Source organism: Phaseolus vulgaris, chromosome 9, assembly GCF_051622355.1.
Source record: "Phaseolus vulgaris cultivar YP4 chromosome 9, ASM5162235v1, whole genome shotgun sequence".
In the NCBI taxonomy this organism is placed as follows: Eukaryota; Viridiplantae; Streptophyta; class Magnoliopsida; order Fabales; family Fabaceae; genus Phaseolus; species Phaseolus vulgaris.
This window is the reverse complement of record NC_143506.1, coordinates 29,785,968-29,810,001: the sequence shown is the minus strand read 5'-3', so window position 1 is coordinate 29,810,001 and position 24,034 is coordinate 29,785,968. Positions and strand designations below refer to the sequence as shown.

Below are 24,034 nucleotides of genomic sequence, written 5' to 3'. Positions count from 1 at the left end.
TGAGGAAGACGTTCAAGTGAGTTTGAAGTTGCTTAACGACCAAAACAAGATTTAAAACAACTATTTTCTTTAATGTCTATATAAAGCCATCCTTTTGAAGACAATAAAAAATCTAGATTCATCCTTTATTTATCATCAAAACATAAATCCTCATATGATATTCTAGTCAACAAATGTAATGCATGTTATGTGGACTAGATTTAATTAGCTTTTTTTGTTAGTCTTTGTTATCATCAAAACATAAGGACATAAACTCCACATGATATTTTGGTCATCAGACTTGTTCAATGGTTCAACAGACAATCTAAGGGCTTAACAGATCGTTAAATGGTTCAATAGACCATCTAACACTAGTGCAGATAAGTTAAACAAATGCGGCTATTTTAAATTTACAAATGCGGTCATAGAACCGCATTTGATCAACACGCATTTGTAAATCTGGAATTTACAAATGCGGTCCTATGACCGCATTCATAAATCACATTTACAAATGCGGTCATTTTAGGTAACCGCATTTGTATATTATTCTGAATTAGGGAGTGGGTTTGGGGTTTAGGATTTATGAATGCGGTCTTGGTAAAAACCGCATTCATAAATCACTATTTACAAATGCGGTCATTTACTAAGACCGCATTTGTAAATGCGAATTCACTATTTACAAATGCGGTCTTGGTAAATGACCGCATTTGTAAATAGTGCTTTTTTTTTTTGGTACATCCTGTTTTGTGCAGAAACCATATATTTAAATAACCTGCATAATGATTAAACCCAGCCAGACAAATACAAAAATGTAGTAACCAATTGAAATCATCAAAATGTACATTTACAAGTGATCAAATTACATATAATAAAACCACTAATGTTGTTTACTTATGCTAGAGTTATAAAAATTAATGAAGTATGTGGACCAAGAATCTCTAACATATGAAATGCCTTCCTCACTCATTGGTGTTTCTTCTGTGAATAACTGCATTGCAAAGTTGACATAAATTAGTTTCTAGATATATATATGTTCAAGAATTATAAAAATGATTTAACATATACCTCCTTCCAACCAGTTTTAACACCTAGTCTTATAATGGTAATCATCCATTGCATAATGTAATAGCCACACTCATAGCTTCCTGGTTGTTTATTACACTATATAATTCAATAAAAAGTAATATGTTAGTATATTGATAAACAATGATAATAGAGAAAGAAAAAAATTACAAACCTTTACTCTTATGTAGTTCAAATTATTTGAACTGGATCGACCTTTTAGGATGTTATATCCACGCCATGAACTGGTTAATACAAAAAACCTCGTTAGTAGATGGTTAATTAGTAACATATACAAAGTTAAGTTTATACTATACTTACGTATCAATGATATCCTTAAATTTTGTGGGCATCTTCTTGTGTAGGGAACAGAACCACACAACAGTCTTATCAACCATTGATAAGACAAGTAACTGCCAATGATGCCTATATGATCATTGAAAAGAGTTAGTAAATATTTAAAACATGAAATAATAATAATTGATGACATATAATTAAACTTACTCATTAATGTAAGGGCATAAATAAATTTGTTTTCCCTCTTTTTCCAGGATGTTAGTGATGTATGCTTGAGTCTCAGTTGAGTTTGGTCCAACGGGATTAGTATATGCAGAATCTACGAATCCATACATATTTTCCTTCCCCTCAGTGATACAGACTCTATGCAAAAACCTACAAGTTTTTAGTTAAAGCATAATCAATAATAATTTAACATAAAGTAAATTGAATAATAGGTAAAGATACTTACATCATAAAAAATTGAATTATACTTATATTGAGCTCCTGGTTCCCAGATATAAATTCTGATAAATCTGTGTTGTAAATCATCAGTGGCAGTTCAGTGTTGATTTGAAAAAATGTATTATCCCACGGAACTGGAAAAGGATCATTGCCAATCTGATTAGCAATGAGACGTAGGGAAGCCATAGGATCGTCAACTGGAACCTCACGCTTCTTTTTCAGAGTTGGTGGCTGAAAAGGTTCCTAAAAGATAAACAACATTTGTATTAAATTATATGTAATATATAAATATAAATAAAAAAAATATAATGAAACGAAATTATTACATGAGGTTCGGGCATAGATCGAATGAGCTCTCTGGGCCAGGCAACGAATGTCTGAAATGCATCGGCCACAATGGTTACCTCATCTGAAGGTAGTGGAACACGAGCATCAGGAAATCGTACTTTTTCAACAGTTACCTTCGCCACATCAGGGGAGAGAGGAACGTTATGTAAGGTGGTGGCATTTTTATAGACTTTTCCAAGTGCCACCACCCGAGGAAGTTTGCCGCCCACTACCAGTAGCTCACAATCCTCTGTCTGCCCATTGATATCATCCCCTGATGTTGGAGGAGCCGCACAACTCCCCTTTGTGCTCTTGGGAGTGGGACTAACAAGGGGTTCAATCGGCTCAGCACAAACTTGTTGCGATAGAAACTCTTGTCGCATTCGATCATTCTCCTTTTTCATCTCCAGCCACATCAAATCAGTCTCCTTTCTCATCTCCTCCATTATTTTTTCACGTAACTTAGTCTTCATTTGAGTTTCCTTCTTGGAGGAGGAGGATGGCTGTCGTTCTGAAACTCCAAAATAAAGTTTAATTCCGACCCCTTGTCCAGCGGCACGAACACGACCAGAGTGTTCAGGTCGTCCAATTGCTTCAACCAGGATATCGTGACGACCTTCAGCAACAAATGTACCGTCGGATTTCAAGGAATCCTGCAAGAGTACACAAAAATCATATTTTCAATCATTAATATAATTAATGCTTTAAAAAAATTGAAAATAACAAAAATAACTTACAATTTTTTCGATTATAACCCCGGATTGCTCGGAACTTGGTGCACCGGACTTTTTAATTCGGGCCCTCTTCCATTTTTCATGGCGAAAAGGTGGTGGAGGAGAAGTGACCCTTGTTTCCACATTCTCAGAATACGTCCCCTGTTGAGATTTCTCCTTTTCCACCATCAGTGTTTGCTCAAGTTTTCTATACCCCGAACGAGACATAACGTGCGGGGTAAGATTCTTCAAAGCTATCTCTTGAGCTTTCTTCCGACGATCCTGTCATAATTGAAATAAACAAACTGAAGTAAATAAGATAAACTTATTAATGTTATATAAACAAAAAAGTTACTTCACTTACCATCCAAGCCTCATTTTCACGGCTTTCTCTAAAAAGACGCCATGTCTCTTCATCAATATGTTGGTACTTTAAACATGGATTTTCGTCTTTAAGGTCGCCAAAAATGTATCTCGATGTCAGTCTTGACTTAAAGGTACGAAATTTAAGTGCGATATTGGATAATATCTTTGATCGAAGCGGTTCCACATCAGGAATGTCAAAGTTTGCCTGCAAAATAACATCATGAAATTAAAATTAATTAATCAATATTAAAAAGCATTATATGATAACAATAATAATATAAAGCTTACCAGAACATCCTCCCATAGCATGTTCCGATCAACCTCTGAAACCTCATCCCATGAATTAATCAAAATGGAGAGCCTCTCACGAGAAACAACTCCAAGATAGCTCATAAACTCATCTGCCTTAGGACCAAAAGCCACTCCAGTGTTGACGTCAATGTCAACATGTGTCTTCTCACCAGCAGCACGTCTCAATGCAAGACGCTTCAATCTAGTAGGTCCTCTACTACCTCGCCCAGATCGAGGTCTGACTGGAGTCTGGTCGTCATCCATGTCTCTGTTAAAAAAATTAGGTAACAAACATTAGTTAATGTGCATCGAATTAAAATCATATAAAAATAATACATAAAATTATAAATGTTTATTTACATGTTGCATGTGGGTTGAATGTTTATATGTAAATTCCTTCACTGTGGTCTTTACGGGTTGCATGTACATCATCAAGTACATCGTCATCTTTATTAGTTATCATTGGTGTGAATGAACGAGTTTCGCCATATTCAATATCATCTATGGCTTCCCCTTGTTTTTTCCCGTGTAAAACGACATACCAATGTTCTGACGTAGGATCTTTCACATAGAAAACCTGAGATGCTTGTTGAACCATTATAAATGGCTCATCTCGATACCCTATCTTTCGAAAGTCCACTAGTGTGAATCCTGATTCATCAATTTTAACCCCACTTTTATTATCAACCCATTTACACTTGAAAACTGGAACGGAAAACTTAGTGTAGTCAATCTCCCATATCTCTTCTATAAACCCATAGTATGCCATTGATCCAAGTACTGGATTTGTAACTTTCGAAGTCGAAAACTGCATTGACTCGGCTTCAAGAGTAACACCAGAATTTTGAACTGTACTCTTTTCATCCAGGGACTTCGTGTAAAATATACAATTATTCACTTCGTACGCTGTACATGAAATGACATCAAACTTCAATCCAGCAGCCAACCAAGTCAAGGTCTCTGATGCCGTTGAATCCTTGAACACCTCATCTTTAAACCAAGGCATGAAAGTTCTATTATGTTCCATCAAGACCCATTTCTCTGCTTGTTTTGGGTTATTTGCCTTCACAATGGCTTTATGAGCTTCTATGTAAGGTACAACTTCATCTGTGTTATTCAATATGTACAAATGTGCTTGCAAGACTTCTGATCGAGATTTGCTTACAATATTCACACCACGTAAACATTTACTTGTAGAACGCCTGTGGTGCCATGAATTAGCTGGAACACCTATTGGATTTGCTTTTGTCATGTACTCTGAACAAAATTCAATACTTTCTTCAGCTATGTACCTTTCAATCATTGAAGCCTCTGGACGATAATGATTTTTCACATAACCTTTCAAAATTTTCATATACCGCTCAACAGGATACATCCATCTTAAGTACACTGGTCCACACAATCTAACCTCTCTTACCAGATGCACCACTAGATGAACCATGATGTCAAAAAAAGACGGAGGAAAAAACATTTCCAATTCACACAAGATAACAACAATTTCATTTTGAAGTTCATCTAGTTTTGAGGGATCAATGACTTTACAAAAGATGGAAGAGAAGAATGAGCACAAACGGGTTATGGTGTGTCTAACATTTTTTGGTAAGATCCCACGGATAGCTACCGGCAACAATTGTTGTATCAAGATGTGACAATCATGAGACTTCAACCCAATTAACTTCAAATCTTGCATTGACACTAGACTCTTCACATTTGAGGAATGTCCTTGTGGCACTTTCACACCCTTTAGACATTGACAAAAACTAATTTTTTCATCTTTTGACATTGTGTAACAGGCTGGGGGCAAATATGTACGCTTACCCATTTGTATGGGTGCCAACTCGCCGCGTATGTTCATCTCAATCAAATCTAAACGAGCATTTAGACCATCCTTCGTCTTCCCGTTAATGTTAAGAAGTGTACCAATTAAGCTATCACACACATTCTTCTCAACATGCATTACATCTATACAATGTCTGACTTCTAACCTCGACCAGTACGGAAGATCAAAGAAGATTGATTTCTTCTTGCCGAAGGTGTGGTCTATGTTATTTACCTTTTCGTAAACCTCAACACCGGTTAATGGAGTTGGTGGACCACTACCCTCTTGGTGTCCATTAAAGGCTTTTTTCAACCTCCGGTAAGGATGATGACTTCTAAGAAACCTCCGATGCCGAAGATATACTGTTTTCCTTCCATGTTTCAATTGTTGAGAAGCAGTGTCTTCTTCGCATATTGGACACGCTTTGTGACCCTTAACACTATAACCTGATAAGTTACCATATGCCGGAAAGTCATTGATGGTGCAAAATAACATGGCATGAAGCTTGAAAGTTTCATTAGCAAATCCGTCAAATACTTCGACACCCTGGTCCCACATTAACTTCAAATCTTCAATTAGGGGACTTAGATAAACATCAATATCATTCCGTGGTTGTTTCGGACCGGATATCATCATAGACAACATCATGTATTTTCGCTTCATGCACAATCCAGGAGGTAAGTTGTAAATAACTAGTAATACAGGCCATGAACTGTGATTTGTACTCATATTACCAAACGGATTCATTCCGTCTGTAGCTAAACCAAGTCGGATATTTCTTGATTCTTTACCAAATTCTGGAAAGTCACATCAAATTTCTTCCATTGAATAGAATCAGCTGGATGTCGGTACATGCCATCGCATTTCCTCTCATCTGCATGCCATCTAAGATTCTTAGCATCGTCTGGGTTTGCAAACAAACGCTTCATCCTTGGAATGATGGGAAGATACCACATAACCTTCATTGGGGGTCCATGCTTTTCCATGTCATCAATAGAATCATCATCTTTTTGTTTCAACTTATAACGTGATAACCCACACCTCGGACAACTTTTCAACAATTCAAAATCTTTCCGGTATAATATACAATCATTAGGACATGCATGTATCTTTTTGTACTCCATACCCATTGGACAAAGAATCTTTTTTGCCTCGTAATTACGATTAGGTAGACTATTTCCCTCTGGAAGCATATCCTTCAACAGCTGGAGCAATTCCGTGAAGCTTTTATCAGTCCATCCGTTTATTGCCTTCAAATTCATCAATCTTAACACCGCCGACAACCGTGTGAAGTTAGTTGATCCAGGATACAAAGGAGTCTCTGCATCTTTTGACATACTTTCATATCCATGCGCTTTTGCAAAACACTCAGCTCCCACATCACGAATCATGTCCTCCAATCGATCATCATCTCCATCATCGTGTACTGCTTCATCCATGGTAGAACCCACATATTCTTCAGTTACGGAAACACGTGGTAAATTTAATAATTCACCATGCCATGTCCAAGTTGTATAAGATCGAAGAAACCCATCACATAGCAGGTGTTCCCTCATGATATTCACATCCAGTATCCTTCCATTCAAACAGTTAACGCACGGACACCTGATCTTTGCTCCATCATGACCACTAATAATCGCGTTACGCTGCGCAAATTGTATAAATTCCTCTACTCCCCTTTCGTACTCATCACTTATACGAACAGCATTAGTCCAACTTCGATCCATTATATATTCTGGAATATAGTTAGGATTTTCTAATAATTAGTATTCTCTTCAATCTCACACATTTGCCGAGGGTCGAACACCCCCGGACTCAATCCAAACACGATATTTCTATTCTAAAAGTAACAATAACTAACATAACATAAAACTTTTATTAAAATGTAATTAACAACTAACTAAATATTTCACTTCTAAAATTAAAATTCTAGAACAAAGTTTAATACACTATAGAATTATAATTCCATAAAGATTAATATCATATTCATTTTTATTTAAGTAAAAGTAGTTTAAAGTGACAATTATAAAAAATAAATGATGCCAGGGAAAAAAAGAAAGATATGCAAAGAGAAAGTGCAAAAAATAAAAATAATTACAAAAATAGAATTTATATATAATATAAATTTAAGAAAATAGAAATTATATAATACAAAAATTCAAAATACACACAAATATATAAATTATTAGTTATACATTCCAAGTTGTATTAGTTATTAATTAAATATATATTATAATACAGAAAAATAAAAATTCAAAATATTAAATATTAAATATGAATTCAAAATTTTAAATATAAATTCAAAATATTAAATAAATACAACACCAACCTTTAGGTTGATGGTGATCGGAGACGAAGACGAAGGCGTAGGCGAAGGCGGTGGCAGTGGCGGAAGCAGTGGCGGTGGCGGAGCAGAAAAAACCAGCGAACCAATAGAACAGTAACCACCTATATGCAGAAAACGAGTAAGGAAACGAAATGACAATGCCAAGGAAGTGAATAATGACAATGACAAAAACGAAAACGAAAACAAACGTTGAAGCAGAGAGAGCTGAAACTTACAATGCAAAGCGGAGAGAGCTGAGAACGTTGAAACGAAGAGCGGAGAAGACGAAAGTGAAAGTGAAAACCAGTGGCGCGCTTCTATTTTTAGGGTAAAATTGATTTACAAATGCGGTTCTAGGGTAAGACCGCATTTGTAAATCAATTAAAATGAATTACAACTGCGGTCATAGTAAAGACCGCATTTGTAATTCATTTTAATTGATTTACAAATGCGGTCTTACCCTAGAACCGCATTTGTAAATCAATTTAATTACAAAAATGCCACCGCATTTTTTACAAATGCGTTTAAACGCAAAGCCGCACTAAATAAATGGTCGTTGTTTTCAAATTTTGTACTAGTGCCACTATTGTAGTTGTTATGACATCCAATGTCCTGTACATGCAAAATTATCCCACGATAGGGATGTGTAGCAGTACGCATACATCATCAAGAGTGATGATCATCTTAATAACAAGAAGGTGGAAACTGCTTGATGCAGTCCAAGCTTGTGGATTGATGAACTCATGGAGCGAAAGTGGAACATGTGAAGGTTTGCACCGAAGATGAAAGGAATTGGTGAGGCTTTGAGAGTGATTTAGGTGCTAGGAAGAAGAAAGAGGGGTGGCCAACTTTCTTAGGATTTCACTTGGCCTAAAAGGCTCTCTAGCAAGGGAGATTTGGGAGAGAGTGCGTTTCAATTTTGAATACTTCATTCAATTAATGCAAATCTGAATACATAAGGTTTATTTGAGTTATTTATAGATGAAGAGGGTGAAGATAGCTTGCTCCTTAAGCTACCATAACCCTAGTTAAGCAAGCTTAACTATAGTGAAGTTTGATGACTTAAAGAGGGTCGTGTATGTCCTCTTAAGATGCTCTAGAGACCCTTGTTTGTGTGACAAGTGAGAGTGTCTTTGATTCATCTACAGAGTACTCTTGAAAGTAATTCAAAATATAGATCGTATACATGAATATTCTACTATTTATACAGACAATTCTTCTGTCTTTATTCTTGTATGTGGTGGTTTGGATGGTCCTCCATCACTGTTCGTCTCTTCATGCCATCTCTCAAAGAATATAAATACAACCCCTTTATCAATCGTGTCATTACTAATGTTGTAGAGAAGCAACAACCCAAAATTTTGCACCATAGTTTCAATGCGCTGATATGGGATCCCAAACTTATTTAATTTTTTTATTATGGGAGACCAAATTTAATTCCCCACAATCCTAGAAAAGTGAGTGTTTGTAACTAAAAAGAAAATAATTTCTTATGACATAATCAATATCACAATTAATAAATTTTATTTTTATCCCAACATCTCATAATTTCTTGGTAAGATGATCACCATAGCTGGCCAGAAGCGATGTACCAAATGGTCCACTTGAAAATCCTTCCCCCATAAACACCTACTTCTATAGCTCCCTCAATTACATATACACCACTAAGATAAACATCTGGAGAAAGATCTCTACTACGAATTGAGGTTGTAGGTCTTTGTGTAACATTGACATAACAATAACTACCTCTTGTCCTTACCATATATATCCAAATCAAATCACATAACAATCCATAGTTATAACACATTCCTCATGTATAACACATCCAACAAGTGTCTTTCGAATTTCACAATTCGAAAGACATTTTCTTCAAAATAAAAAGTTTTCAGATCAGACAATCTAGAATACTCTTCCAAATCTAGAAATATATTTAGGACAAAAGTCACTTTTCCTAAAAAAATACTTTTGGATTGCATAATGCAAAAGTCATTCCCAAATTCTACAATCTAAGAAATTTTCAAATCATCTAATCTAAACTATGTGCAAAAATTAGAAAAATAAAATACTTAATGTAAAACTTGAAATAACGATGACACAATTGGTGGTGACATCATTGAGGTAATTGCGACAAGGGTGACAACAACAATGAGAGATAAAGTGTAAGAAAAAGAGATAATAGCCGATAGATGACGAGTGGAGAGGAAGAAATAAAAGTAAGTTTTTCATTAGGGTCAATTTTGTTTTATACACACTCTCATTTGAGTAAAGGAGGGAAGCACGGGAGGTGTAAAAAGCAATCCCCAGATGATAAAACTAGGTTTAGCAGGCTTGGGCTTGTTTATGAGGCTGCTGTGAGGTCATCCTTTAAATACCTTTCATGGACAAAAAACACTCTTCCATTTACGAAAACGTATCTCCAATTTTTCAAATATTGAAGAGTTATAACTTTTTGGGGGGTCATAGATATCAAAATATAAATACAATTTTTATGTTTTTTTCCCTTAACTTTCGTTGTGAAAATTTAATCTTGTATCTCCTAATTTTCTAGAATCGGCTTAATAAAAGCAACAATTTAGGGGTATTTATTTAATGAAATGTTTATTTTATTTTCGGGAATATGACAATAAGAATATTTAGAACAAATATTTTAATATTTATTAGGAGGTTATGAAAATATAATTTTTACTCTTTGTATTCTCGTTATAAATTGTAAATTTGTATCGCATATTCCTTTCCATGATCAGAAGTTATTGTTTACCATCATAACTCTTTATTCTCACTACATTCTTCTATTTCTTATTAAATAATTTTTGAAATTACTAAATATGAACCAAATACATTAATAGACTTTAGAAAACGGACACCTTGGTTCAATTCAACCTGACTTATATTTTAAATGAATAACCTTTTTACTTAACAAGTCATTTTGATCTGATTAAAACAAAATTATAAAATATCTTAAATTTAAACTTTGTAAATGTAAAACGTAATTAGAAAGTTATTTATTACGAAGAATATGATAATAAAAAAGAAAAATGATTTTGGAATTGATTTAAAGGAAATTGTTTGGTGTCCATAATTGTGTTTGGCAAGTTAGAGAGTTGATTAGTCTTTGGTCCCCCTTTGACGGGGTAAAGTAAAATATTCCTTAGGTTTTGGGTTAAGTAATGAACACAAGTATGAATGAATGAAAGTGAGGTTTTGAAGTTCCACAAAAGTGTGCTATTGAAGTGCTAACCATGGACTAATCTTTTCTTCTCAAATTTCACTTTTCCTTACCATGCATAGATTGTTCCAATAAAGAGGAACAAAATAAATGTTAAAGTCAACATTTGCGTATTCACATTTTGTATGCATATGCAACTCTTTCTCCATCTCAAACCTCCTTTTCTCGAAATTACCAACCATTTACTCACCCATTTTCAAATCAAAACAATTGGGACAATTTTTATGGATGTCAAACGGGCCCTATGCCAATTTCAATATTTCATTTTTATCTTTTTAAGTAAAACTTTCTTTTTATTTTCATTCTCATATAAACTCAACAAACATTCGCAAAGATAAGCTTTAAATGACTCTAGTATCCTAGTAAGAAGTGGACTTTAAACTTAACTCAACTTCATAAAAATGACTTATAAGATGAGATTTACACCCACTTATATACAATGGAATGCTCTAATATCTAATCGATGTACAATCTCCAACAAATAATTTAAAAATATGAAAGTAAATATAAGTAAAAAATATTATAAATTTGTAAAATTATCCACAAAATTAAATATGTTTTAACAATTTAAAACCACGACGAGTATGATAATGATAGGTATTAAGATGAAACAAAAATATACATATATATATATATTGTTTCCATACCCAATTTAAAATGTCAAATATTACTCATATTTATCTTCTAGAGATTAAAATATCAAATATTACTAACCCATACCATATATAGTCAATGTAAATATTTTAACCATCAAAATCAAGAGAGAATAAAAAAATATTGAAAAAAATATTCTTTTATTAAACTACAAAAAAATATTATAATTGATCTAACAAATTTGAAGCACAATAAAAGTTAAACATAATAAAATTTGTTATTATATAAATTGGCCCATAGTATATGAACCTAAAAATCTAATGATTTAGTTGGAGATTTTAAATGATAAGGTGAGTATGGTTGTGATGTGATATCATTTTCCAGGTCAAAGTCAAATCTTTTGTTTATTAAATCAGTGCTAAAATTGTCACTCATTCCTAAGTATGTGTTCCTCGCAACCCAATCGGTGTAGTTTTTGTACACGTGGGCAAACCACAAAAATGTGTGGCCATACTTTTCTCACCAAAGAAAAATATTTTTAGTTATAATTAATAAGAAAATATAATTTGTATAATCTTAAATCATAACACAAAACATAATAAGTTTTGTTTTGAAATTATATACTAATTTAAAAATTAATTTATAATTTTTATTAATAATAAATATTATTTTAATTATCAGTTTACTAATTCAATCACCCAATATGACTACATAATCCTCTTACTTTTTAAAATAAGTAAAATATTGTACAATCACACTTCAATTATAGTCCATTTTAATTGCCACATCCACACATCTATAAACATTATTCTATTGAATATGTTATAATTACCTCATCTTTGCCTAACAACAAAACTTCATATATATGCTTCAATAATATCACAATTTCCAATTGAGCCTTTTAAAATTTCCAATTAATTCATATTACCTTCAACATCTCTCTTTATTAGAAACTCAAGAAGAAAGAAGAAGAAAAAAGATTCATAATAGAAAAAAAAACACTTATCGTGATCAATAGTCTGATTAACTATATTTTGATCCACCAATTGTTTTCTTATTAATGATATTATCATTTATAAACCAAATAATTTCAAACTTCAAAATTCTAAAAAACATGAATAAAATAGATCTATAAAGAAAATTTTCTTATAAAATAAAAAAATAGATGGTTATAATTTATTTATAAGTTTTTATTTTTATTATTTTGATTTTTTTCTGCAAAGAAAATTCCAGGCTTTACAAGTTCAAAAGGTTTGCTTTTTGGTAATTTTTTAGAAGAAAAAAGAATCAATAATTGATACCATTTTATAATTTTATTGCTGACTCTGACTAGTACACAGCAAATATTATTTGGAATTGGAAAGTTAACAATAGTTTTCAAAATATCTGATTTAAAAATAATTACCCCAATTTTCCAAGTAACATAACCATATTTTATTTCATAACATGCATCATCAGAAATATGTTTTATGGGCGAAAGATACATGCACGTCCATGCTATTAGCTTTTAAAACAAAATACTTAATCAATCAAATATTGATAATAACATGTAGTTTGACTAGGTTTTCGTTTTACCCTATGTTTTTATAAAGAAAAATTAGCATAATGATCTAAGCTACTACATCATAACGTTAAGAATATATATTAATTGTAATCTTGGTTCTCTTATACTAATTTTCTGTCTTCGTGTTCTAGAAAGTAAGAAACATAAAAATAAATTTAAACGACCTTTCACAAATCACTATATTTGTTTTTGTAACAGTAAGAAGATTCAAACCCTAAATTAAATTAAAAAAGTAATAATAAAACTTAGCTATCAATGTCACACGTTCATGATATAAATTAGTCATATCATTAGCCACCACTATCCTGCAGATATTGATATCATTTCTTAGTAACCATTTTGTTTTTTTAAAGTAATTTTGGGGGGCTGTGAAGGAGATCCTCTAATATATTTATTTATAGATTTAACTATACCTTTTAGTTTCCAACATGGTGTTTGGAGTTATTTTTAGATGTAAGTTAAAAAAATTTAGCAACTACAGGGTAAGTTTTTTTAAAAATTAGTTTAGCCTTATAGTTTAAATTTCAAAATAAATTAATTTAAAAAAGTTATTATGTTAAAATTTATTTAATGATATATCTATATTAATAAATAATAATAATGATAATGATAATATTGTTATAGTGATAGTAACAATATGAATAAGGATAATAAATGTAATAACGATAAATAATATAACCATTGATCATATAATAAAAAATAATTAATGATAATAATATTAATTATAACTTGGTAAAATATAGAACAAATAAAAATCTCAATTCTTCTCTTTTTTATTTTCTTTTTTTTTCTCTTCATCTCTCACTCCATGTTCTTCTCTCTTTTTTTTTTTCTTCCTTTTTTCTCTTCATCTTTCACTTCATATGTTATCTATTTTATAATATGACCGCACTTTACATTATTTGAGAAACCAAGGAGCATCCTTGTCCAAATAGAGTAAATTTATATTTTTTCTAAATATATTTTATTATCTGATTTTTCTAAGATTTAGTCACAAATTTTGGTGGAATCATTTGAGAAAATTGATAATCTCAACTCATTCTACTATATATTGAATTTATTCTATATTTGAATAACTTGCATTAGGTCCTTGTAACTTAAAGTTTATCCAGAATGAAAGGATAAAGTTGTAGAGGTTGTTTTGAAAAACAAGCAATTAAGGTAAAAAAAAAACTAACTTTAACTCTCAATAATACCCTAGACTAGAAGATCTCGATGTAGATGGGACATGGTCCGAAGTTTCAATTTCTTTGCAGAGACGTTGTTTGATTATATGTTGTCTGAACTTGTAGAAATATTAGATTTTGATAGTTTAGTATCTAAATGTTATTTTTTTCTATGTTAAATAGATTTTTTAATGTTGTGAATTGTATTATGAATGATTTGGAGTGTTGAATTTTGGATGAAGGTTTGGAATTAGGTGTGTTAAGTTACTTAAGTTTCGATATTTTCGCTCGAGCATAAGGATTTCCGCCCAAGAGAAAATAACATTGTAATTAGCTTATTCTCGGTCTATTTTCGCTCAAGCAAAAAGAGTTTTCATACTAAGCAAAACTATTTTCACTCAAACAAAACAATACTGCAACTAAGCCTAGTCTTGGGTCAATTCTCGTTCAAGTGAAGGAATTTTCGTTTAAGTGCGACTATTATCACTCAAGTGAGGCAATTTTCGTTTAGGCAAAAATTTCACTACAACTAAGTCTGGTCTAAGTCCAATCTTCCCTCAAACAAGATAATTCTCGCTCAAGCAAATGTCATTTTTGTTCAAGCGAATGTCATTTTAGCTCAAGCTAGCCTAAAAAATTAAAATATTTTCTTTTCTTATTCTTTTCTTATTGTCTCTTTAATGAGTAGAATTATATATGAATATTTTTTATATATAAATATTAAGTGAATATAGGTTTAGATAGTTGATTGAATTGTGAAATTTGTAAAGGACATAAAAAGTTTCTAAACTCACATTAAAAATCTTAGAGACTAACTAATTGAAACTAATTTATGACACTATTTCTGGAGACAATTATTAACTGTAATCAACAATGGGGTAAAGTGAGATTGAAGAATGTAAGGACCCACCAACCTATGATGGGTGTTTGTTCAAAGTTTTGTTGGCAAATTTGAAATTTCTGAATTAACCTATTTGAAAAGAGACAAGGAGGGTGACAAATTCACTTATAAAAAGCAACTGCTTATTGGTCTTGGACCACATCTTATTGGAGAAGATTAAAAGATTCTCTACCCATGTTATGTTCCAATGGAAAACAATGTCAATTTTCAAACTTGTAAATTACTTTCAACTCATCATAGATGTTATTTTTGACTTCATACTTAAATAAATGAACAAAATAGATATATATTTTAATAATTACTAAAATAATTTGATAATAATTAATATTATAAAGGTTTAATATATAAATAAAAATTCATTGTTATAATGTTTTTTTTTAGATTTGATTTCATTACTTTAAATATTATTTGATTCACTCCTTTTAAAAATAAATAATTTAATTAATTTTTTTCAAATTGATACATCTCCTAAGTTAAAATTGACTTAGTATAAATAATTAATGATACTTTATAAATTAAAATGGATTTGTTAATAAATCGACTCATGATACGTGTACAAGCGCAACAAGTAATATCAAGCTGTAGTATATTAATATTATTGCCATAAATTTGACAACAAAAAAATTACATTGATTAATTTTTTAAAAATTAAAGCTAAATTGATAACATTTAAAATAATACAATAAAATTAAAAAATTATTATAATAAAATAAATAAAAAATTATTAAATCTATTATAAGCTTATACAGTTTTAAGACTGATTTAAACTATTTTAATTATTCTTTTATCATGATACTAATTTTTTGGCTAAAAATTAAGATGCTCTTTTTTTCATAAAGTTTGATTTTACTAAACTATATTTAATAAATCCTGTTAAATTTTATTATATTATCTTAATGATTATGAATATCAATTTTCACATTACTTAATTTTCATAAATACATCATCCAACGATAGATCATATTTTATTAACATATTAAAATTAAGTAATAAAATAAGTTTCTAAATAGTTTGAAATTATATGAAATTTTGTGCACAAAATCTAATTAATAAAATTATAAAATTCAATATTTGAATTGATTAAATTTTATGCTATAAATGATTAAAAATTATTTTTAATATTTGGTGTTTAACTTGATTACTATTGGTATATTATCCTGGTTGAATAAGTATTTTTGTTATTATCAAAATGGTAAATTGTTGAGACCGTAGACTATATCAACAATCTACCTAGATGATTTGTTAAGTCCCTAGACGGTTTGATGACCAAAATATTATATATGGACTTTATGTTCTTATGTTTTGACAATAACAAAAACTAACATAAAAGTTAAATATAATTCACATAGCATGCATTGCATTTGTTGAGACCTTGGAAGGTCTAAGACCGACCCAATAGACTGTTTGTTGAGACGCTAGATGATCTATGATCCACTAGGCGGTTTGATGATCAAAAGATCATATGTGCTCTCTTTGAGAGTATTCTTTGTTCTTTTTTAGAGTTCTTAATCTCAAGTGGAGGTTGAAAATGTGTAACTTAGAGAGGTATAAATACTCGTTGTAACCCTCAAGATGTGAGAATACTTGTTATTACCAAGTGTGTTGGTAGTAAAAGTTCTTAAGCAATTGCATAAGGGGACTAGAGTTTGGGTGAACTAGGATAAGTTCTTGTGTGTTGATCTCTCGCTACTTTTGTTGTTGCTCATGCTTTGATTCTTAATGATAAATGATCAGTTAGACAGTTCTACAAAAATGTTTCTACTAAACGATCTGTTAGACGATCCAATACACGATATAGTAGACAGTCTATTTTTTTATCTATTGCAAAAAGAGTTTAAGGCTCCATTCAACCCTCTTCTAAAGGCTACCTACATATGTGATGTTAAAAACATAGTAATTAAGTTTTTCAATTATTTAATTCATTTATGTTTAAAAAATATTTTGAAATATTCGTGATATATCACAAAGAAATTTTCGAGATTTAATTTAAACAAATATGTTTAGGAAAAGATAGATTTTAGAGATATACAAAATAAAATATGGTTAAACAGAATCATGCCACAAAACACATAGATTGATACATTTTCATTCTTGAATATAACATCTCTTAGATTGAACACATTTTTAAAAGATATATCTAGAATATTTCATTTTATTGTTTTAAACAAAATCTATTACGCATTCATCAAACCATCTAGCATGAACATAGTTATAGATGCTTAAAGAGTTTATTGTATATTGTAGCTTTCACTATCCCAACAGAATTTCTAATAGAGTAAATTTATATTTACTTTAAAAATTTATTCTTAATTTTTCTTATGATTTTCTCATCAATCTTGGTGTGGTCACTTGATAAAATCAATCATCTCAACTTGTTTTATCATATACTGAAATTCTGTTATGTTTGAATAATTTGCTCTAGGTCCCTAGGTTTTGTGTAGCATTACCGATCTATTTTAGGAAGTTGCTTTAAAGATAAGTATTTTAGGTAATGGAAGCTTGTATTAACTTTTCAATAGAATCCTAAGCTAGAGGGTTTGGATGTGAAGGTGACGTGGTTACAAGTTTTGAATTTCTCTTGTTGGGATATTGATGGAATTTTTTTAATTCTATGTTGTTTGAAAGTGTAGAGATGAGATTTTGATAGTTTGGTATTTAAAATGTTGTTTTTGATGTTGAAAAGGGTATTGAATATTGTTGAGTTGTGTGATGAATAGTTTAGAGTGTTAAGTTTGAGTGAAGATTGAAATTAAGTTTGTTAGGTTTCTTAAGCTTTCGCTTTTTTCGCTCAAGCAAAATTGATATTGCAACCAAGCATACTCTCCGATCCATTTTTTCTTAAGCGAAAGGAATTTTTGCTCAAGCAAAGGGATTTTCGTTCAAGTGAAAACAATACTACAACTAAGCTTAGTCTCAACCTAGTTTTTGCTCAAACATAGAGATTTTCACTCAAGTGCATACCATTTTCGCTGAAGCTATTTTTTTTTTCTTTGAATTGAAGTATGTAATTAAGTAGGCTTTTATAAAGGTGAAGTGAATGTTAATTGAAGTGTTCAATTAATTTTTGAAATTCTTATATAATATGTATTGTATGAAAATGATAGTCTTGAGTATTAGATCAAATGTTAGTATTTAATAAGGGCTACTTAATACGAGTCTTCCGAAAGACGTCAGTTAATATTATTCTTGTTGACTATCATAGATGAATAGATTCATGTGTGATCTATATAGTTGTTGTATATTGATATTTGCATGAAATTGGATTTTTGTGGTTGATACATGAATTTTGTACGTATATGTTGAATTGAAAAAGAAACTGAATTATTTATGAATAACAAATCTAATTATTTCTTTACTTTAATTTTTGAAATAGCTTACCTTGTATGTCTTATTTGTGTTCACGAACTAAGTATACGAGCATATACTAACCCTCTATTATTCACAACATAATAGTTAATAAATTTTGGGGGTGTACACGTATTACTCTCCCTCCTATTTTCCTACAACAATAATTAAAGATGATTTATGAAACATTGGTGGTTTTATATTAATTTAAGATTTATGTTTTTTTTTATTCTTCTCCCTGCTAATTTCCCAAAATAATAGGTGAAGGTGACTTATATGAAACATTGATATTTTTTTATTTTAATTTAAGACTTTTTTGTTTTTACTATATATTAATTCACGTGTTACATGTCTTGTAAGTTTTGAACTCTCTATCTTGGTAGTGATTCTTTTACATCCTTATCTAATTTTTGGTGTGTGCGTGAATAAATAGTTGTCGCAGAAGAGTGACTTGCGAAAGGTTGAGCAGAGAAGAGGTAAGAGTCTTTGCGTGGTGGCAATCTAGTCAAACCCGTGCGAGCCAATCTTCCTCGAACCGGTCAGCAATGGCGGCTCCACCGCCCCTTTCCCACCAAATTCCAAACTCTCTTCTTTGCTTCTTCTCACCCTCAAACATACACTCACATTTATCAATGCAACATTTTTCATGTCAAAATATCTTCAAATCAAAGACAAAAACTACAAAATAAACTAATTCATAAAAAAACTTCACCCTCTTTACTAATTTACAATCATTTAAACATCACATCATCACCCACAAAAATTGCTAAACTTATATTTTTAGGATAATATATACATTAATGTTAAACTATATTGAATATATCATAAAAAAAAAATTATAACAAAATATAAATTAAAAGAGTATACTAAATTTGGAATGTTAGGAAAATGTGTATGTATGATATATAAGTGAGAAATAGCCAGATTAGAAACACATAGGTGATTTGACATTCACATTCACATTCGGGGACAAAGCACATCAACCCCACTTTTTTTTTATATTAATTACAACGACGATCGTTGGTTCATTCTTCACTCGTATATTGAATTGAATAAAATAAATCCCTCAGCGTGATATTACAAGACGTGAAAATGGAAAATAAAGACACAAGTCACTGTGTTGTTCAGAGTTCAATTGTTTTTTTGTCCACCACCACCACCTGGCATAGGTAGACCATTCCAAGTTCCAACAACACAACATACCCCAATGGCTTCGACGTCCTCACCCCAGTTTTGAGTTCCTCAAAGATTTCCTCTTCTTCTATTCCCTGACACAACTATCAAGTACATGAGTTTTGCTAAAACAAGAAAAAGAACACAGAGCACAAGAAAAGAAGGAGGAACATCATTAATGTCAGAGCAGGAAACCGATTCATGGGGCTTCCTGTTTGTCTGTTTCTTGATCCTCTTCTCAGGTACTAACTAACCTAGAACTCTGTTGCTTATCTTTTTTCCAGAAAAGGTAAGTTTTTGCCTCAAACTCCTTTTTGGGTTAATAATAGTGGTTGCTTTACTGATAATGAGTGAACCTCGTGATTGTTTTGGATAGGACACCTTAATACGGAGCAGTGTTTATTATTAAGTATTAAGCACCAGGCTTTGTAGTGGGGTGTTGTTGATTCTCTATTTATTTTTGTTTATTAAGATTTTCCTAGGTTGATCATTGATTCTGTTTTGTTAGTTGTCTTTCACGTTTACCGAGGCTGTGGTGATTGACAGGTAAATTAGTTGTTGGGGATTCCTTGGACACTGACGCAAAGGTTCTGCTGAAGCTGAAATCTTATTTGCAAGCCCAAACTCTTGCAAATAGAGGAGGATACATAAGCTGGAACAGTAACAGTTCAAATCCTTGTGATTGGTATGGAATCGATTGCAGTCTCGTGAACGGGACAACAAGGAGGGTTGTGAAAGTAGACATCTCTTACAGTGACATATATGGTAACATATTCGATGGCTTCTCTAATCTCACTGAGCTCAGACACCTTGATATCTCTTGGAACTCTCTATCTGGGGGGATTCCTGAGGACTTGAGGATGAGCCACAAGCTTGTGTATCTCAATCTCTCCCATAATACTCTCGAGGGGGAGTTAAATCTAAAGGGATTGACTCAGTTGCAAACAGTGGACTTGTCTGTTAATAGGTTCCATGGGGAACTTGGGCTGAGTTTCCCTGCCATTTGTGAGAGTTTGGTGACTTTAAATGTTTCAGATAATCACTTGAGGGGTGAGATTCATGGCTTCTTTGATCAATGCTTGAAGCTGCAGTACTTGGATTTGAGCACCAACCATCTAAATGGGACCTTGTGGACTGGATTTTCCAGGCTGAGAGAGTTTTCTATCTCAGAGAATTTTCTAACTGGGGTTGTTCCTCCCCAGGCTTTTCCAGTAAACTGTAGCATTGAAAATCTGGACCTTTCAGTGAATGGATTTGTTGGTAAGGCCCCCAAGGAGTTATCTAACTGCAAGAATTTAGTGGTTCTCAACCTTTCTAGTAACAATTTCACTGGAGATATTCCCCGTGAAATTGGTTCCATTTCTGGTCTTGAGGGATTGTTCTTGGAGAACAATACTTTCTCAAGGGATATCCCAGAGACCCTTTTGACCTTAACCAATTTGTTCATCTTGGATTTGAGCAGAAACAAATTTGGTGGGGAGGTGCAGGAGATTTTTGGGAAATTCAAGCAACTGAAGTTTCTTGTGCTGCACTCAAATTCTTACACTGGAGGGTTAAACTCATCAAGCATATTTACATTGACAAACCTAAGCCGCTTGGACTTAAGCTTTAATAATTTTTCTGGTCCATTACCTGTTGAAATCTCACAAATGTCTGCACTCGCTTTCTTAACCTTAACCTACAACCAGTTCTCTGGACCTATTCCTTCTGAATTAGGAAAGTTGACTCGCCTTATGGCACTTGATCTTGCCTTCAACAGTTTCAGTGGACCGATCCCACCAAGCCTTGGAAACTTGACTTCTCTCTTATGGCTTACACTTTCAGATAATTCATTAACCGGAGAAATCCCACCAGAGTTGGGAAACTGCTCAAGCATGTTATGGCTAAACCTTGCGAACAACAAACTATATGGAAAAATTCCTTCCGATCTAACAAAAATTGGAAGGAATGCAAGGGCCACATTTGAATCAAATCAAAAGAATCTCGGGGGAGTTGTTGCTGGCAATAGTGAGTGCTTAGCAATGAAGAGATGGATACCTGCTGATTACCCTCCGTTCAGCTTTGTGTATAACATCCTGACAAGGAAGAATTGTAGGGCCCTTTGGGACAGGTTGCTCAAAGGATATGGCATCTTCCCCATGTGTACATCTGAGAACTCTGCTAGATCATCACACATAGCAGGGTATCTTCAGCTAAGTGGGAACTATTTGACTGGTGAGATTCCTTCAGAAATTGAGACCATGGTAAACTTTAGCATGTTTCATTTGGGAGATAACAAGTTCACGGGGAAATTCCCTCCAGGGATGGTAGGTTTACCACTTGTAGTCTTGAACATGACCAGAAACAATTTTTCTGGTGAAATTCCAAGTGATATTGGCAACATGAAGTGTTTACAGGACCTTGATTTGTCTAGGAACAATTTCTCTGGAACATTTCCCATAAGTCTGGCACACTTGGATGAGCTTAGCAGGTTCAACATCTCATACAATCCCCTCATATCTGGTACAGTCCCACCATCTGGACACTTACTCACTTTTGACAAGGATTCATATTTGGGTGACCCCCTCTTGAGCCTCCCAAAGTTCTTTAACATCTCTGATGATAGAAATAACACTTTACACAGAGTCTTGAAAAATCCCACAAAATGGTCTTTGGTTTTGGCTCTAGGACTGGCTATCGTGGTCTTTGGACTTCTTTTCCTTGTGATATGTTTCTTGGTGAAAAGTCCATCTGTGGGACCAGGATACCTCATGAAGAATATAAAGAAGCAAACACATGATTCAGGCAGCTCCGGATCCTCACCATGGTATTCTGACACAGTTAAGATATTCCACCTGAACAAGACAGTTTTCACACATGCAGATATCTTGAAAGCAACCTCCAACTTCACAGAGGAGAGAGTCATAGGAAGGGGTGGCTATGGAACAGTATATAGAGGGTCATTTCCAGATGGGAGAGAGGTGGCGGTGAAGAAGCTCCAAAGGGAAGGAACTGAGGGTGAAAAAGAATTCAGAGCTGAAATGAAGGTTCTAAGTGGTCATGGATTTAGCTGGCCTCATCCAAACCTTGTCACACTGTATGGTTGGTGCCTCTATGGTTCACAGAAGATACTCGTTTATGAGTACATAGGAGGTGGAAGCTTGGAGGAACTTGTGACTGATACAAAAAGATTGAGATGGAGAAGGCGCCTAGAAGTGGCAATTGATGTGGCCAGGGCACTTGTCTATTTACACCATGAGTGCTACCCTTCTATTGTGCATAGAGATGTGAAGGCTAGTAACGTGTTGCTAGACAAGAATGGGAATGCCAAGGTCACAGACTTTGGACTTGCTAGAATTGTTGATGTTGGAGACAGTCATGTGAGCACTATAGTGGCTGGCACAGTGGGCTATGTTGCACCAGAATATGGACAAACATGGAAAGCCACCACAAAAGGGGATGTGTACAGTTTTGGGGTGTTGGTTATGGAGCTAGCAACTGGGAGAAGAGCAGTGGATGGAGGGGAAGAGTGTTTGGTGGAATGGACTAGGCGTGTTATGATGGGTTCTGGAAGACAAGGGTTAGCTCAATCTGTACCAGTTTTGTTGAAGGGAAGTGGGGTAGTTGAGGGTGCTAAGGAGATGGGTGACTTGCTCCAAGTTGGAGTGAAATGCACACATGATGCACCACAGGCTAGGCCTAACATGAAGGAGGTTCTTGATATGCTTATTAAGATATATGATCCCACTGGGGACTCAAATTATGGATACCATGTGTAGTCTTTTGTGACTTTAGATAAAAAAAATTGTGCATACTGTAAGTTCCAATACAGTTTACATAGAAAACACATGTACACAGTTCATTCTTCTCGTGTAAAGAAACTCATTATTCATGTTGAAGAAGTTGCTCAATTTTGTTCTGTATCCTTGAGACTTGTCTTGTGACTTTACTTTTGTTTTAACACCTTTCAATGAATACTAAGCACCTCTGTTCAATTTGTTTTAATCAACGACAATATAAAATATTTCTTCAGTCCATAAGATTTCTAATTCTTTATCAAAGGTAACTGAAGTTATTAAGAATCTCAAAACTCATACAACAGTAAACAGAGAGTGAATTCTGATATAGTTTTAAATCTATAATATATACAATTATAGAGTACAAATGTTAACTTCAATATTCATATTAGAGAAAGATAAAGAAAGATTTTGAAAAGCCTTATACGCATAATCAAAGCAATTATTTTCTTATTAAGCGTCTAAAGATTACATGAAGAATGAAGAAACCCTAAAGCTAACATATATATTTAGAGGCCTATATAAAAGACCTTAAGGGTGAAGAACACAACAACGAATTGCATAGAAACGAAATACGAAAGTGTAGAAAAATCTGTGTAGTTGTGTTTAGAATTGTGCATAAAATTTCTTATCTGCTAGAAGAGAGCAACCAGTAAGAATTTGGG

At 32.8% G+C, this 24,034-nt stretch overlaps 2 protein-coding genes and 1 long non-coding RNA gene across 4 annotated transcripts; 1 reads left to right on the top strand and 2 right to left on the bottom strand.

Annotated features, from left to right (window-relative positions):
- Positions 1-1,040: 1,040 nt before the first annotated feature.
- On the bottom strand, positions 1,041-1,467 carry LOC137822532 (uncharacterized). Its single transcript, XR_011082935.2, has 3 exons — positions 1,363-1,467; positions 1,217-1,286; positions 1,041-1,140 (listed from the first exon to the last, which is right to left on the bottom strand). It is a non-coding gene; the product is annotated as an uncharacterized LOC137822532 (long non-coding RNA).
- A 1,483-nt stretch (positions 1,468-2,950) lies between these two features.
- Positions 2,951-7,664, bottom strand: LOC137821686 (uncharacterized). Of its 2 annotated transcripts, XM_090295771.1 has the most exons (3): positions 7,628-7,664; positions 3,477-3,747; positions 2,951-3,393 (listed from the first exon to the last, which is right to left on the bottom strand). In XM_090295771.1, the coding sequence occupies exons 2-3, from the start codon at positions 3,741-3,743 to the stop codon at positions 3,157-3,159; spliced, it is 504 nt and encodes a 167-aa protein (XP_090151897.1). In that variant the 5' UTR covers positions 3,744-3,747; positions 7,628-7,664; the 3' UTR covers positions 2,951-3,156. The 2 variants fall into 2 exon arrangements, with proteins under 2 accessions (XP_090151897.1, XP_090151898.1); XM_090295772.1 differs by lacking the exon at positions 7,628-7,664 and having other exon boundaries at positions 3,477-4,233.
- An 11,706-nt stretch (positions 7,665-19,370) lies between these two features.
- LOC137821545 (putative LRR receptor-like serine/threonine-protein kinase At1g74360) lies at positions 19,371-23,495 on the top strand. The gene is made up of 2 exons (XM_068626188.2): positions 19,371-19,835; positions 20,140-23,495. The coding sequence occupies exons 1-2, from the start codon at positions 19,709-19,711 to the stop codon at positions 23,349-23,351; spliced, it is 3,339 nt and encodes a 1,112-aa protein (XP_068482289.1). The 5' UTR covers positions 19,371-19,708; the 3' UTR covers positions 23,352-23,495.
- The last annotated feature ends 539 nt before the right edge of the window (positions 23,496-24,034 follow it).